The sequence below is a fragment of the Phocoena phocoena genome, chromosome 18 (assembly GCF_963924675.1).
Source record: "Phocoena phocoena chromosome 18, mPhoPho1.1, whole genome shotgun sequence".
Classification (NCBI taxonomy): domain Eukaryota; kingdom Metazoa; phylum Chordata; class Mammalia; order Artiodactyla; family Phocoenidae; genus Phocoena; species Phocoena phocoena.
In genome coordinates, this window is record NC_089236.1 from 12155617 (window position 1) to 12174269 (window position 18653).

Here is an 18653-nt window from a genome sequence, read left to right on the forward strand (position 1 = left end):
AAAGATTGAGAAGATGTAAGAAATGTTTAACAAAGACCTAGAAGAATTAAAGAACAAACAAACAGAGATGAACAATACAATAACTGAAACGAAAACTAGACTAGAAGGAATCAATAGCACAATAACTGAGGCAGAAGAACGGATAAGTGACCTACCTGGAAGACAGAATGGTGGAATTCACTGCTGCAAAACAGAATAAAGAAAAAAGAATGAAAAGAAATGAAGACAGCCTAAGAGACCTCTGAGACAACATTAAACACAACAACATTCGCATTATAGGGGTCCCAGAAGGAGAAGAGAGAAAGGACCCGAGAAAATATTTGAAGAGATTATAGTCGAAAACTTCCCTAACATGGGAAAGGAAATAGCCACCCAAGTCCAGGAAACACAGAGTCCCATACAGGATAAACCCAAGGAGAAAAACGCCGAGACACATAGCAATCAAACTGGCAAAAATTAAAGACAAAGAAAAGTTATTGAAAGCAGCAAGGGAAAAATGACAAATAATATACAAAGGAACTCCCATAAGGTTAACAGCTGATTTCTCAGCAGAAACTCTACAAGCCAGAAGGGAGTGGCATGATATACTTACACTGATGAAAGGGAAGAACCTACAACCAAGATTACTCTACCCAGCAAGGATCTCATTCAGATTTGATGGAGAAATCAAAAGCTTTACAGAAAAGAAAAGCTAAGAGAATTCAGCACCACCAAACCAGCTCTACAACAAATGCTAAAGGAACTTCTCTAAGTGGGAAATACAAGAGAAGAAAAGGACCTACAAAAACAAACCCAAAACAATTAAGAAAATGGTCATAGGAACATACATATCGATATTACCTAAACATGAATGGATTAAATGCTCCAACCAAAAGACACAGGCTTGCTGAATGGATACAAAAACAAGACCCAGGGGAAGCTTCCCTGGTGGCGCAGTGGTTGGGAGTCTGCCTGCTGATGCAGGGGACACAGGTTTGTGCCCCGGTCCGGGAAGATCCCACATGCCATGGAGCGGCTAGGCCCATGAGCCACGGCCGCTGAGCCTGTGCGTCCGGAGCCTGTGCTCCACAACAGGAGAGGCCACAACAGTGAGAGGCCCACGTACCACAAAAACAAAACAAACAAACACAAAAAAACGAAGACCCATATACATGCTGTCTACAAGAGACTCACTTCAGACCTAGGGACACATACAGACTGAAAGTGAGAGGATGGAAAAAGATATTCCATGCAAATGAAAATCAAAAGAAAGCTGGAGTAGCAATACTCATATCAGATGAAATAGACTTTCAAATAAAGAATGTTACAAGAGACAAGGAGGGACACTACATAATGATCAAGGGATCAATCCAAGAAGAAGATATAACAATTATAAATAGATATGCACCCAACATAGGAGCACCTCAATACATAAGGCAACTGCTAACAGCTATAAAAGAGGCAATCGACAGTGACACAATAATAGTGGGGGACTTTAACACCTCAGTTACACCAATGGACAGATAATCCAAAATGAAAATAAATAAGGAAACAGAAGCTTTAAATGACACAACAGACCAGATAGATTTAATTAGTATTTATAGGACATTCCATCCAAAAACAGCAGATTACACTTTCTTCTCAAGTGCATATGGAACGTTCTCCAGGATAGATCACACCTTGGGTCACAAATCAAGCCTCAGTAAATTTAAGAAAACTGAAATTATATCAAGCATCTTTTCTGACCACAACGCTATGAGATTAGAAATGAATTACAGGGAAAAAAAACATAAAAAACACAAACACATGAAGGCTAAACAATACATTGCTAAATAACCAAGAGATCATAGAAGAAATCAAAGAGGAAATCAAAAAATACCTAGAGACAAATGACAATGAAAACATGATGATCCAAAACCTACAGGATGCAGCAAAAGCAGTTCTAAGAGGGAAGTTTATAGCTATACAAGCCTACCTCAAGAAACAAGAAAAATCTCAAATAAACCACCTAAAGGAACTAGAGGAAGAAGAACAAACAAAACCCAAAGATAGAAGAAGGAAAGAAATCATAAAGATCAGAGCAGAAATAAATGAAATAGAAACAAAGAAAACATTGGCAAAGATCAGTAACACTAAAAGCTGGTTCTTTGAGAAGATAAACAAAATTGACAAACCATTAGCCAGACTCATCAAGAAAAAGAGGGAGAGGACTCAAATCAATAAAATTAGAAATGAAAAAGGAGAAGACACAACAGACACCGCAGAAATACAAAGCATCCTAAGAGACTACTACAAGGAACTCTATGCCAATAAAATGGACAACCTGGAAGAAATGGACAAATTCTTAGAAAGGTATAACCTTCTAAGACTGAACCAGGAAGAAACAGAAAATATGAGCAGACCAATCACAAGTAATGAAATAGAAACTGTGATTAAAATTCTTCCAACAAACAAAAGTCCAGGACCAGATGGCTTCACAGGTGAATTCTATCGAACATTCAGAGAAGAGCTAAAACCCATCGTTCTCAAACTCTTCCAAAAAACTGCAGAGGAAGGAACACTCCCTAACTCATTCTATGAGGCCACCATCACACTGATACCAAAACCAGACAAAGATACTACAAAAAAAGAAAATTACAGACCAATATCACTGATGAATATAGATGCAAAAATTCTCAACAAAATACTAGCAAACAGAATCCAACAACATATTAAAAGGATCATACACCATGATCAAGCGGGATTTATCCCAGGGATGCAAGGATTCTTCAATATATGCAAATCAATCAACGTGATACACCATATTAACAAACTGAAGAATAAAAACCATACGATCACCTCAACAGATGCAGAAAAAAACTTTTGACAAAATTCAACACCCATTTATGATAAAAACTCTCCAGAAAGTGGGCATAGAGGGAACCTACCTCACCATAATAAAGGCCATATATGACAAACCCACAGCAAACATCACTCTCAATGGTAAAAAACTGAAAGCATTTCTTCTAAGATCAGGAACAAGACAAGGTTGCCCACTCTCACCACTCTTATTCAACACAGTTTTGGAAGTTTTAGCCACAGCAATCAGAGAAGAAAGGAAATAAAAGGAATCCAAATTGGAAAAGAAGAAGTAAAACTGTCACTGTTTGCAGATGACATGATACTATACATAGAGAATCCTAAAGATGCCACCAGAAAACTACTAGAGCTAATCAATGAATCTGGTAAAGTTGCAGGATACAAAATTAATGCACAGAAATCTCTTGCATTCCTATACACTAATGATGAAAAATCTGAAAGAGAAATTAAGGAAACACTCCCATTTACCACCGCAACAGAAAGAATAAAATACCTAGGAATAAACCTACCTAAGGAGACAAAAGATCTGTATGCAGAAAACTGTAAGACACTGATGAAAGAAATTAAAGATGATAAAAACAGAGGGAGAGATATACCATGTTCTTGGATTGGAAGAATCAATATTGTGAAAATGACTGTACTACCCAAAGCAATCTACAGATTCCATGAAATCCCTATCAAACTATCACTGGCATTTTTCACAAAACTAGAACAAAAAATCTTAAAATTTGTATGGAGACACAAAAGACCCCGAATAGACAAAGCAGTCTTGAGGGAAAAAAACGGAGCTGGAGAAATCAGACTCCCTGACTTCAGACTATACTACAAACCTACAGTAATCAAGACAATATGGTATGGCACAAAAACAGAAATACGGATCAATGGAACGGGATAGAAAGCCCAGAGGTAAACTCATGCACCTATGGTCAACTAACCTATGACAAAGGAGGCAAGGATATACAATGGAGAAAAGACAGTCTCTTCACTAAGTGGTGCTGGGAAAACTGGATAGCTACATGTAAAAGAATGAAATTAGAACACTCCCTAACACCATACACAAAAATAAACTCAAAATGGATTAAAGACCTAATAAAGACCAGACACTATAAAACTCTTAGAGGAGAACATAGGAAGAACACTCTTTGACATAAATCACAGCAAGATCTTTTTTGATCCATCTCCTAGAGTAATGGAATAAAAACAAAAATAAACAAATGGGACCTAATGAAACTTCAAAGCCTTTTCACAGCAAAGGAAACCATAAACAACACGAAAAGACAACCCTCAGAATGGGGGAAAATATTTGCAAACGAGTCAACGGACAAAGGATTAATCTCCAAAATATATAAACAGCTCATGCAGCTCAATATCTAAAAAACAAACAACCCAATCCAAAAATGGGCAGAAGACCTAAATAGACATTTCTGCAAAGAAGACATACAGATGGCCAAGAAGCACATGAAAAGCTGCTCAACATCACTACTTATTAGAGAAATGCAAATCAAAACTACAATGAGGTATCATCTCACACATGTTAGAATGGGCATCATCAGAAAATCTACAAACAACAAATGCTGGAGAGGGTGTGGAGAAAAGGGAACCCTCTTGCACTGTTGGTGGGAATATAAATTGATACAGCCACTATGGAGAACAGTATGGAGGTTCCTTAAAAAACTAAAAATAGAATTACCATATGACCCAGAAATCCCACTACTGGGAATATACCCAGAGAAAACCATAATTCAAAAAGACACATGCACCCCAATGTTCACTGCAGCACTATTTACAATAGCCAGGTCATGGAAGCAACCTAAATGTCCATAGACAGATGAATGGATAAAGAAGATGTGGTACATATATACAATGGAATATTACTCAGCCATAAAATGGAACGAAATTGGGTCATTCTTTGAGACGTGGATGGATCTAGAGACTGTCATACAGAGTGAAGTAAGTCAGAAAGAGAAAAACAAATATCGTATATTAACGCATATATGTGGAACCTAGAAAAATGGTACAGATGAACCGGTTTGCAGGGCAGAAATTGAGACACAGATGTAGAGAACAAACGTATGGACACCAAGGGGGGAAAGCCACAGGGGTGTGGTGGTGGTGGGGGTGGTGTGATGAATTGGGCGATTGGGATTGACATGTATACACTAATATGTATAAAATGGATAACTAATAAGAACCTGCTGTATAAAAATAAATAAAAGTGAAAAAAAAACCCATGTTTGATATGGGCCAATAAAGTAACAGCTACTATAAAGATATACTCTTTGTTTTCTGTGCCACATTTAACACATGCTAAATATGACCAAAACAAGAGAGGCAACCCTACTGTATTTAATCTGGTCACAAGACCTTTGGAATATTAGATTCAATTCTGGGTTCCATATTTTGAGAACAACACTGATGGAGGAAGGATCTGGAATTCAAACTATATATGGAATTGTTAAACTGGGAGTATTTAGTAAAGAAAAAATAAGTTAAGATATAATAATTGTGTTTAAATATTTGTATAGTTACCATATTGAAAAGAGAAGACTGATCCTATATAACTCCTGAGTAGATGTTATATAGAATTCATTTTGGGTAACATGACATCTGCCAAAGGAGATACCCTCAAATGGATTTGAATTTGCCCCTTCACCCAGTGCAAATTTAAGGGGAATTTTAATTAAAATTCATTAAATAAACCAATAAAATACTATACCTTATAAGAGTAAATTCTTATAGGAAAATATTTTTACTAAGCTTATTCTTCACAAATGTGTTCTAAGATAAAATATTACTGAGGGGAAACGAAAAATGCATCTAACTTACTGAAGTTATATTATTTTCCTCTAAACAATTTAAAGTGGAAAAAAAGGAGCTTAAAGGTGAACTTTAGAAGCTATGTAGAAGAGTGATGAATTATTTAATAGATACTATACTGCAATTAAATATAGCAGGTTTAAAGTTACTTAATTGCTTTTCATTGTTCCTGTAGGTCTTCATGTTCCTAAATCTAAAATAGGACAAAACTATTAATGTAACCAACAAAATAAAGTCTTAATAAATATTTCGTATACATCTACCTTAAAAATTTAGGAGAGTAATTAATTATATAGATCTTTAGGTAAATCATTCATAATCAATGAACACAGTCCTGAATCATAATCAAAACCATAAAAGGCATGGAGAATATACTTCTCTAATACAAACTGCCTTTAAATAGCCTAGATTAAAAAAATAATCCTCTGCATTGGCTTATACTACCAGAAATCAGATAAAGAAGTTTATATAATACTGGGTGGGCCAAAAAGTTCGTTTGAGTTTTGCCATAAAATGTTACATGACTACTTGAGGAAATAATTTCTCACAGACAATAAGAATACACATGTTCCAAAAATAGTAAGTTTTCTTTACTATACAAGCATCAGTTGGATGAGAGCAGAAAAACACAAATGCTCACTCTATCAGATAATTTTCACAGTGTAAATAAATGTAAACTCATAAATGTAAATTTATGTAAATTATTGAGAACTAAATTAAATGAAAGAACAACTAGCTTTTCCAATTCTTGAGTGATAAATATCACTGAGTTATTACTGGTTTAATACTTGCAGTTTCTTCCCCTAAAAAGCAATTTCTACTTCTGAGCCAGATTATTCATAAGTGAGAAAACAGTATTACTTGGACAAAACCTGTTATTCCCCACTGTCCCTCCCATCTTTCCAAGTTTTCTAATTAAGTTACTGCTAAGACTAAAGTACCCTTATAACTGGAAATACAAACCTACTGAACTAAATTCTCACCTGCTTTTTTTCACTCCATGAATCTCTGGAGGAAAGGATAAAACTAGCAATGTACACCATAACAGAAATAAATTAGCTCAGAACCACTGTTAAAATACCCTATTTATCATATTAAGTTCTCCTCACTAAGGACAAGAAATACAAAATCTACACCAAAACCTGTACTTCCTCATTATGTGAATCTCAAACCTTTTAACAGGGCTCCACTTAACTGTACTTAGGTAAGCATTTTTTTTTTCATTAAAGTAGGAAATGGGCAAACCCAATAAAGCACTTCCTACTTAATCATATGACTGCCTATTTATCTGTGCTAACATATGATAATCTGAAAATAACCCACTTTTGGTCTAAAAGACACTCTGACTTTCTCCTACTCTTGCAACGAAAGAAGAAACCATTTTCCTAATTATGACTCATCCATCAAAGTAACCTGAAAGGCATAACAAAAAGAGTGTTAGCGGTCAATGCCACAAGTAGCAGGAAGTGAGCTGGGAGACTTGAGTTTTACATCTCCACCAAAATTTCAGATCTACTCTACATTTTCTTTTCCAAATTCTTTGGTAAAATCGGCACTCCAAGATGATATGGCTGTGTTGCTTTGATTCTAAGGTATGCATGCCCCAGACTGAGCAGATAAAATCAACTCAGGCTGGAAATTAAGTTAGTATTTCCTAAACCAAAGGTAATTTATTGTGGTGGGAGGGAGTCTAAACACATGCTAGGTAGTGTTAGAAAATAACTCTAGATACTAAACTTGCACAGATATCCCAGTATCTGTATTCTCTGATACTGCATGACAGGGGGACCTGGCTTACATCCCAGCTCTACCACTTACTAGGGGGGGTACAATTCTTAACAAGTATTTAAGGCTCAAAAGCATTTGGTTTCTTCATCTGTAAAATGGAGATAATAGTGTTAAAGATTAAATACACATGGAAAGCACTGAACACAATGTTTGATATATAATTATTAACTCAAATGCTGTCAGTGAGTAAATAATTAACACAAATAACCAAGAGTTGAGAACACCATTATTTTTTTTCTTCAAAATAAAATTAAATATTAAGATCTAAACTAATTCAAAGCTAAGAAGGCAACTCAGGTCCTCCATACTAAATTTAAGTTTAGCCCTCTAGTACTTATAAAGACAGAATAAAGAGCTAAAATCAGAAAATCCTGTTCTTAAGTCTTATCTTTAATACCACTTATCGGATAAGCTTGAATAAATCATTCATTTCTGTTTGTCTATTTCTTAATGGTAGGTCTTCTCATACCATCTGTCTATTCCAATAGAGATGCACAGTGGTAGATTCATAAGGTGTGAAAATTTAACATTCTTTGTATATAGAAGGGGCTAGTATTAACAAAGTACAACAGTTTAATTACAATTCAAGTTTTCCCCGTCAAAACTATAGGCAAACATCACCCATCAAGAACATGCAGTTAATAAGGCATACAGAAATTCCAGGCATTAAAAAAAAAACTTAAACCTATTCTTTCCATTAATGATGAACAAGTATTTGTAACAGTAATGTAAAGGCAAAGTCACAGTAATACTATTAATTTGCTAAAACTTTATTTTTCTCCCTACTTAAAAATAGCAAGTGAAAAAAACTGTTTTATCAGATACTTAATAAAAATAACTACACAATCATTTTAACTGTCCTAGAGTTTTACAAATGCTACAAGAGATTTCATCATTAAAATGATAAAATTCAACTTACTTGTATCTGACAGTTTGTACAGTTTCTACTGAAACATTATTAACAATGCATTTAGCTGCACATTCCAATCCTTGCCAGACAGTTGAAAATCCTGCAAATACATTTAAAAGTAAGTCAAACCAGCCCTCAGCAAAAAGATCTTCCTAAAGTTTTAGACCTTTATGTTACCTTGAACACTGCTTGCTGCTACAACCATAGCACCATCCAGGGGAGACTTCCCATTTTTGTCTTTTTTAAGAGATTCTGGAACAAGTTTGCTTCCATGCTTCTTGACATGTGGAGCTAATTCCTTTCCAACACAATTTGCTACAGTACAAACTCCGTCAACTAATATAACCATAAAAAAACAAAAACAAAAAAACTTAGCAAAAAATGTATTCTTCCCTTGATTTTACCACTCTCACTTAGCAAAAGTCTTCCATGAGCATCTAAAGTTGTTTTACTGTATAATGTTACCATTCCTACTTAAAAAAGAATGAAAACAGGGCTGGTTACTTTTTAAACAAAGGCTATTGCTTAGTTTAAGGATGTGTTTGCAGAGATTATTGACTCTTAAATATAATGTTCTTTTTGGCAATTTGCTTAGAAGAGAACCATCCACCTTTTCTATCTGCAATGCAAGACTGGTAGGTCCAACTTTCATGTTTTCCAGCTAAGCGTATTCATACTTTTTCTCCCTATCAGCAAATACTCACTGAAATAGTAATAAAGTATTTAAGTCTATGTAAAAATAAACAAACCAAAAATATGACTCCAAAGAATACCAAATACCAAAAAGATAATCTAGCTAAATTTTATGACAATCCTCTAAGGAGCTATCTGACCATCTTAAAATACCAAACTTTAGAGCTGTGATCCTCAAAGGAGAGGGGTTTAGAGGCATATTACTAGGGAAGGCTGATACCAGAATCACTAGGTCAGCTTTATTCAAGGCAATACATCCCTCACTCTTGACTCTCAACTGCTTATGCAGTGAGTTGTCCTTAAAAGAATGTGTCATATTCAAGGATAGCAAATACATTCCTTTTCAAATGCACAGACACTCCCCTCTCCAACACAACAAAACCACCCCTAACCAGTGTTTCTCAGACTTTAATATGCAAATAAGAATCACCTAGAGATCTTATAAAAATGGAGGTATTGAATCAGTAGGTGTGTCAAGTGCCTGAAATACTTCTAAGGCTCTCAGGTTGATGTTGCTGGATTACTGATTCTACCCTGAGTAGAAAGGCAAAACTGCTTTGTCCTAATTCTTTACTCTTAAATTTAAAACATCTAAATGAGATTTAGATTAACCTGGACTAAGAGATTATTTTTATTTAACTGAAAAAAAGTAAAGGAATCTAAAGTTACTTTACCCAGGAACTGACTGACTTTCGCTGCTCCTCCGGTAGCCTGTTTTGCTATATAAAGTCCCTTGGTCACAGTTGGACTAACTTCCACTGGTTTTTCTTCTGGTTGAATCCGTTCTCGGAGTTTAGAAGCACCTTTCTGGATGGCTTTGCCAGTAAACTCAGCACCTTTGACCAAACCCCAACTCACCCAGGAAGCACCTTTTTAAAGGAGGAATTTTTGAATTGCACAAAATTAGGACTGATTATATACCTTTAAGCCCTTTAACAAATAACTGATCAACAGGAAAAAAAAAACCAAGGAGTTCAATATTCAAATCCCAAACATGCCATAAATTTTCAAGCCAACTTTGTACTTGTAGTGTTCTGCCTGTAATATATACCTTTTCTAAGTAAATCTGTGTTTCAATACTTAGGTCATAGATCACTCAACAACAGTTCTGTATTACTCTATGCTGTCACTACAACTTGTAGGCATCTCTATATATTACTTACCACAGTATACTACTGTTAGGGACTAATTTGGGGTTTTGGTGCCATTACGATGGTATTTGGCTAGAAGACCCAGTATCCTTGTTCTTTTTGCCTTAGTCCAGGCACCACTTTTCCCCCACAAAGCCTTGAAGCTGACAGATACACCAACAACCTGTATCTCAAACACCAAGGCAGAACTTTTGCTTGTTTGCTTTGGGCTAAAGACATAAGGCAGGGGGTTCTGCTCCTTCCTCAACCCCAAATCCCTTGATCTCAGCACCTTTTAATTTGCACTTTAAAGCGAACGACAAAGACATGAGAACTCCCAAAAAATTCAGGAGAAGAAAAACTCTAAAAGAAAAGAAGATTGAGCTATTTCGAGCTATTTCTCATGAGACGAGGCCCTAGCCTTTTGCTTTGCTCATGCTTCTTGCAGCAAGAATGAAAGAAGCAGAGATTGTCAGAGAGAAAGCAGGGTGACAGAGACTTCTCTAGTGAAAAGAAAAGGCCTTGAGCTAGACAGCATGTGGGAAGAGGAGAAGTGGGAAGGAGATGGGAGAAGCAAGAAAACAAACACAAGGGGAACAGTTTTCCCTAAGGGGGGGAGGAAAGTGTTACCCTCCCCTGGAGAGAGTTACAATTTTAAATAACTCCTTTTTGGCTATACCCTGAAACAATGAGCTTTTAAAAATACTTAAGTATGTTTTCCAAGATCTGTGCCGTGGTTTTTACGTAATTACTTCAGCCCATTAGTAAGCATGCATCCAATGATGTGAAAATCATACCCATTTAAAAATGTGAATGAAAAGTACCAAGTAGTAACTGATTGGAAAAATTGATGTGTTTCTCTTCCTGTTTCAGACAACATGTCCACCTCTGGCTCCAACCCTATCCCCACTGTCCTACCCTTGGCGGAGGATCAGGGCACAAACCCAGGCAAACAGGCTCCAGCCAGGAGTTCACATAACAATAAAGGGACTGAAGATGTCTAGTCAAGAAAAAAATTATGTGTTTTTAGAGTTAACTGATAGATTGAAAAGTGTTAGGTGAAAAACAGCTGAACTTGAAGTTAAGGAAAACTAATAAATCATAAAATAAATGACAATGAACAAAGGAGAGCTCAAGTAGACTATAATCCTACAAAGAAACTATATCAAACAAGGGGGACGGAGTCCATCGATGACTTTCAGAAAAATAAGTGGAAGTGAGATACATGAAAAGTCACAGGACTAATAAAGAGAAAAACTAGATGTTAATTATAAACAAGATATCACCATGGAAGAGATAATTAAAACTGTAAAGGCTGCAATAGAAGATACGGAAATACAGTATTTAATTGGTAGCTATTAAGATCTTTCAAACGGCATGTGTAATGCCAGATATAGATTTATTCTATCCATGTCTGTGTCCTACACACCCAGTTAATGCTGAGAGATAGCAGGCAATGAATGAATGCTGAATGAGAGGTTGGCAGATGACATAAAATGACCTAATTCAAACCTAACCCAATGGGGGCTCTATTCAGTCTACTGCCACCAATCTTCTACCTCCTCCCAAATTAGCTTATTAGACGCTACTCCATCTAAAATGTTTGGCAGCTGCCTTCTTAAAGTGTAATGTAAGTCTAAGCTTCTCACACCAATTTTCTACATGTGTAAATTTTAAGCATTGTTTTTTCACCTCTTACATTCATACCGTCCAAGACTACAGCTTTCACTGATCTTTACTCATCATTGGCTAAGGTGAATGAGCTCAGTTTAGATCCCTGGTTACTCATCTTTGTACAGAACCTACATGAGTCAGGTAGAAATAGTCTCTTGACAGATCAGATAATTTTTTCTGGAGTAAATTTTGGATATTTCTTACACCTTTCTCTGTAACTCGTACCTTAAGTATTCAGTGAGCTAGTTGTTTTTCATGCTACCTATTAAAAAGTATAACTAAGGAGACAGGTATTCTGATTGGCAGTTAAATAGTTTTAATGTCATTATTAGGGCTATTGCTAAAACTCTAGCCCTGAGGATACAGGATGAAAAGGAAGAGAGTAACAAGCCTGAAGACACTAAAGTCCCAAGTAGTAAAGAAGGTCTCTAAGTGTTACTAGAAGGTAGTTTTGGCTCATTTTCAAATGATGCACTGCTAACAGTTCTTTTGAAATCTATGAAGAGATCTCTCCTCAGCATCAGCTGGCTCTCAGGATGATCTACTTCTTCGAAGAGAACCAGTGTGTGGAATCTGTATGGTATCTAGGAGTCCTAAGATTTTGTGGCCCATGGTATTTTCCAAAGACGGTCAAAAACAGTATCTCCTGTTCCACATGTTCTTTCAACATGACCTTGACATTCTTCCCATTGAGAAATGGGGTCTATGTCACATTTCCTTGAATCTGGGCAGGCTTGTTACTTGCTTATAACTAATGATGCTGGAAATTTCCAAGAGTATGTCAGAGATGGTAATGCAGCTTCTGCCTATTTGGTGGACCATTCACACTTGAACCCTGAGCTACTACGCAGATGCCAGATGAGCTTAAGGCTGCCCTGCTGTGAGGAAGTCAAGAGGCATGGAGAGGTCATGTGTAGGCAGTCCTAGATCTTGAGCTCTCCTAACCCAGATGCCAACTTCAGTGTGACTGAAGGAGCCTTCAAATGATTCCAGCCCCCAGCTACTGAGTCACTAGTCGGCCTTTGACTCTTCCTAGCTGAGGCCCTGACATCATGAAGCAGATACAAGCCATCCCTGATATGACCTTTTGGAATACCTGGCCCACAGAATTCCTAAGCGTAAACAAATTGTTGTTTCACATCATTAAGTTTGGGATGGTTTGTTACACATGGATACTATACAGTCTTATAGCAGTATAAACTCAAAAACTTAATTACCTTTGAATTTAGTTACCTACATATGTGTGGATAAGGGCTAATTTTCTGAACACTGAGCTAATTAACAACTTAGCAACCTGTAAAGTTAGGGTGCAAGGTAGTAAGAGTGAAGGTTTCTCTTTACAACTTTTGTTTTTTTGATGTGCACCATTTTTAAAGTCTTTATTGAATTTGTTACAATATTGCTTCTGTTTTACATTTTGCTTTTTTTTGGCCGGGAGCCATGTGGGATCTTTGCTCTCCAACCAGGGATTGAACTTGCACCCCCTGCATTGGAAGGCAAAGTCTTAACCACTGGACCACCAGGGAAGTCCCTTTACAACTTCTTTAAAAATCTCTTTCAAGGATAAATTTTAACTGTTACACATATATTTGAAAATTTGGCTTTATCTTTTCTACTTGTCTCAAGCAGCTCTTTGACACTGGGCAAAATATTTTGTTTGCTCCTAGCTACTTAATCATTTTTCACTTATTTTAGTTTGTTGGTTTTTCATGTTAAAGATTTCCTCTGCTTTAGACACCTCCATTATTCTAATGAGTTTAAACCTATAAACCAGAGATCAAAACCTATATTGATAGTCTATTAAATAACTAGTCAAGATCCCCTTACTGGGTCATGAATTTGACTTACTGAATAATAATGACTGGCAATGTTTTTTAAAAAACAAAATATAAGGTCTCAATCTGAGACTGCAGTTAAATTGTTAACCAATTAAAGTATAAATACATGTGTCAGTAATGATTATTTTGTTTTTAAAATAAATGATCTGAAGCCCTTTCTAACCGTAATTAAATAGTAGGGTCTACTTCCCAAACAGCTTGGCTTTAATTCTCAGGTCTCCTCATGCCTGTATTGCCATAAAGTTAGGCAAGTGCTACTTTGCTTCCAAAGACGGATGAATGTCATTTTTTTGGTGGAGGAGGAGGAAGGAGAGGGGAGAAAAAAAGATTAAGGGGGAATTTCAAACGGGAAAGGAAAATAACTAATTTTATGTTCAGAGCTATTCTGAAAGTTTGGAGATTCTTGAAGCTTTCCACTACCAATTTTCCCAAGAGTAAAACAGAGAATAATAGAGCAAGAAGAACTTACACCAATATGACAATATGTGACATTCAAAGAGACTAGTTCCTTCTATTTTTAAATATTTATAAACTGATCATTTAAAACCAAAACATAAAATAGTATCTTTCCAAGTATTCTCTAATGGGATTCAAAGGTTTCACATTATGCAGGCAAAAGTTAACATTACTATAATACCTGACAAAATGTTCTGAGCCACTTTCTCACTCCATTCAGGTAATTCCTTTGCTTGTTCTTCTGAAACTGGCTCGTAAGGTACAATGTGACTCAGATTAACTTCTTCACTTGAAGTACCTTTGGTCTAAACAGTAAAAATATTTCAAAATGTGAAATAAATACTAAGAGGAGGAAAAATCATAAGCATTTTGTAATAAAATATTAAGCCAACAAATACTAATTAATGAAAATATTTCCAGGCAACCTAGTTATAAGTACATTTTATTACATAAAGCGCAATACCATAACCACCGTGAAGGTGAAAACTGTTCTGGTCTTATGTTAGGTACCATTGGTAAGTAAGATTTAAATACCAACATACCTCCAATACAGCATTTATCAAATTATAGTTAAATTGATTAATTTTTTTCTTTCTTTGACCACTCTGAGTTCCTTCATAGAGCTATCACCCCCTAGATATTGGTATGTATGCATACAGTACTCAGTAAGGTTAAAAGATTTCTGTTAAATGACTCAGTCAGTAAGGAAGAATATATCCAAATAAACTGGTTTTGACAGAAATCAAGTAAAAGTAAATAAAAGTATATAAACACAGAATCTACCATTCCATTTGAATGGAAATGGGAAACAGAAATACTTGTACTTTGCTAATTTAACAGCTAGGGCCAACATTCAAAATCTCAAAGCTAAATTTGTTTTCATTCTAAAAACTTAGGAGTAGGCTAACTCAGACCTCATTATAATTTGCAACTTCTATCTTTGACAATGTGCCAATGTCCCTAACATATAAAGAGCTCCTAGAAATTGTGAAGAAAAGGACTAACAACCCAGTAATAAAAATGGACAAAGGACATAACTAGACATCACACAGAAAACAAAATTCAAGTTACCCTTATGCATTTGCTCAACTCACTCATAATAAAATTGATGCAAATTCATATATTCCAATATATTTCTCTCATCATCGGATTGCCAAAAAATAGACCACCACTCTGTTGAGCAGGCTGTGGGGAGACAGGTATGCTCCAACAGCTACTGGTGCAGTGCTGAATAGTATACTCCTTAGGGAGGGCAATGTAGCAAAATCTATCAGAATTACAAATGCATTTACCTGTTGACACAGTAACCCCATCTCTAAGAATTTATTTGATGAATTACCTGCAGATGTATGAATCAATGGCTCTACAAAGTCATTCATTGAAGCACTGTTTGTAATACCAAACAACCACACCAAACACCCCTCAATAAGAGACTGATTAAAGAAACTATGATATATTCATACAATGAAATATAAGGTAAAAAAGACTGAGGAAGTTCTCTATTTACCCCAGACTTTATTATCAAAAAAAAAATATATATATATATAGGACACTCTATATGATGTTCCCTTATGTATAAGAAAGGGAGAGAAATAATTACAGATTTTGTTTGCTTTTATCTGCCTCAAAAAATCCAGGAAAGAAACACAAGATCCTAATAAAAGTAATTACCGACAGTGGCAGAAGGAATGGTGTAGACAGGGACAAAGGTGGGAGTAAAGGTTTCCAAAAGTATATATATTTTAAGATAATTGGATTTTTTTTTTAACCAAGGAATTAAATTTTTAAAAATGAAGTTCTAACTTCCATTTTGAACTCCCAATGTCCTCATAAAGCTGGTCTAAGATGCTCAACATAACCCACAGCGACAGTTGGCAAGTAAAAGTAGAATATTCATGTGATATTCATTAATTCCAAAGACAATTACTGAGCACTTATAATATGGAATACAACAAAGAACAGTACGAAACTGTTTACAATTCAATACTCACACAGTGTTACCTTCTTTCACCATAGGTTTGCTTATTTCACCTTCGGGACTCATCTTAGCCATAGTGCCTTCCAGGAGGAGCCTCCTTAACTGCTTCCCACACCACTCATCTAAGTGGAAGGTATAACCTAGCGTTCTAGACAACTTATGTACTTTCATCTAATGATCACATTGGGTAGAAATTATCTCTTTGCTAATCTGTCCTCCCCACTAGATGGGAAATATTTTGAGATGAGAAATTAAAATTTTTTCCCACTATGCTCATCTTTCTAGCACTCAATAAATATTTCCTAAACTCTAATCCAAATTTACCATTTGGAACATATCACAAAATCTAAGAAATGAAAGAAGAAACTACTAAGTGTATTTTTTTAAAAGCCCATTTTCTCTGTTTTGTTGACTATTAATGAAGAAGTAAGGAACTGAATAAAAATGGTAGTGTAAGGAAAAGCATACCTAGCCCCAAGATCTTGGTGTATATAGGAAGGTGGAGAATAACACAAAACAAAAAGCATACACATCATTAACGTAATTATAAAAATCTTTCAAATAGTTGCAAAAAACTATCCCCCCAAACATAGATTACCTTTTAAAACAGTTTAAATAACAAATACTTGGAAAGGGAAATACTAAAGCTGATTATAATTATTTTACCAGTGATAACTTTGTGAATCTGCAAGTTGCTCTGCTTCAGTAAATGGGGATCTTATAAATAATTTAAACTGGTGAAAGGTACCATTAGAATAGAACACACACTCATACCTTGTTGATCTTTCACTTACTCTACTAACCTTTTTCCCCCGTTTTCCCTTATGACGCACATCCTTACTGCCTGGGTCCAACTGTCTCACATCAGTGCCACTGGCTTCCTTCAATTGGTTAGAGGGGCATCTTGATCTTCCAGGGATTTGGAATTCATTTTCTCCTTCTGCCCGGTCCCAGTTGGCCTAGGGAGTAAAGGCCTAAGTTTAGCTCAAATTCAAATTTCCTCTAAGCTACAGTACACCATGCTCCAATAATATACCTATTCAAATGACAGTGTTTTACAACTACTTTTACTAGTTTTTCTCTATACTTTTATCTCACCACCAAACCTCAAACGTTTGAGTTCTTTGGCTCACAGGATATGGCCTAAAGCAAATTTCAAAAAAACGAAGTACAAGAGATAAACTTATAGCAGTAGTTGGTACAAGTGATCGTTAAATCAGATGCAGCTACATTTGAATTTAGTTAAACAATAAATTATAAGTTTTAGAAAACACATACAAGACTAAATGAGTTTAAAGGCAATTAACAATTGGGAGATTGGGATTGACATATATATACTAATATGTATAAAATGGATAACTAATAAGAAACTAATGTATAAAAAAATAAATTAAATTCAAAATTTCAAAAATAAATAAATAAAGGCAATTAACAAACCTCATGTCCAGTTTAACTACTCTGCATTGTTGGAAGGCTGATTTTGTTTTTCCATTTTTGCACTCAACACTAAAGATAATCTGCTTGCGTACACTTTGCTGAATGAATGCTTAAGAGTAAAGGCAAATCAAAAGTATAGCTAGTAACTAGCTTTTGTTTACTGTTGGAGTTCTAGGACAATATAGAAAACTAAAAATAACATTCAACCAAAAAAATAAAACTGAACAGAGGAAATAAATATATAACCTAAAGGTCAGTTTAATTTCTTTCCTAGAGTCCAGTAATACAGGCCAAATGAATGTAGGGGTAAAGGGAGAAACAGCTCCATAAAAGGTCTGGAATACTTAAGGAATGTCACTTCATTCAGCTAGTAAACAGCAAAGCTTATTAGACTTAAACCCATATCCATTTGACCATGTTGCTGCTTTTGTAAACTCCTCTCCTAAGCACATCGAGGCTACACAGACTTCTGTATGGGGGCCATGGGTTTTGTTAACGCAGCTTAAATATCTAGTATTTAAGAACATGTTGATCACCAGGTCATTCTCATATATAGTTCTTACAACGTAATGCTGAGATGACTCTCCGACCTTTCACTTAGCTGGTGATCTGCTCCCACCACCTCTGATCTTAAATTTTTAATACAGGTATGGATTAAAAGTGTATTCTATTTCCTCAGAAAAAAGGAACCAATCTTTCATGACTGAACTCAAAGGAAACTATTTTGTGAAATCCTCCCAGACCTCCTTTCACTTTTATTTCCATCACCTCTCATACTGTACTGTGGTTATTCAACAGACTGTAAGGTGCTCAAGAATAAGAGCTGTTATATATGTATCTTTATAGCCTCCTCTGTTCTTTCTTCCCACCCCATCATTTAACATAGAACCAGGTTAAATAATGAATTCTAAGTATCTGCTGACTGAAAGAGAAAATAAAAGATTACACTACCATGCTGTCAATCTCCTTCAACCTCAGATAACTGTCAGTATTCACAATCAAACATATTTTCCCCCTCTTGTCCTACATTAGGATGGGCAAGAACACTTAAAGAAAACATCTCCATTATACTCTATTTCAACTCCCTATAACAG

At 35.6% G+C, this 18653-nt stretch overlaps 1 protein-coding gene across 1 annotated transcript in view; it reads right to left on the reverse strand.

The window, feature by feature from the left end:
- Window positions 1-18653, reverse strand: part of SPART (spartin) — a 40146-nt gene that overhangs the window by 5768 nt on the left and 15725 nt on the right. Inside the window, exons 4-8 of the mRNA XM_065896094.1 lie at window positions 16926-17081; window positions 14326-14449; window positions 9721-9915; window positions 8531-8689; window positions 8363-8453 (exon numbers count right to left, since the gene is read on the reverse strand). Of these exons, the coding sequence (XP_065752166.1) occupies window positions 8363-8453; window positions 8531-8689; window positions 9721-9915; window positions 14326-14449; window positions 16926-17081 (725 nt within the window). The remainder of the gene's footprint in view (window positions 1-8362; window positions 8454-8530; window positions 8690-9720; window positions 9916-14325; window positions 14450-16925; window positions 17082-18653) is intronic.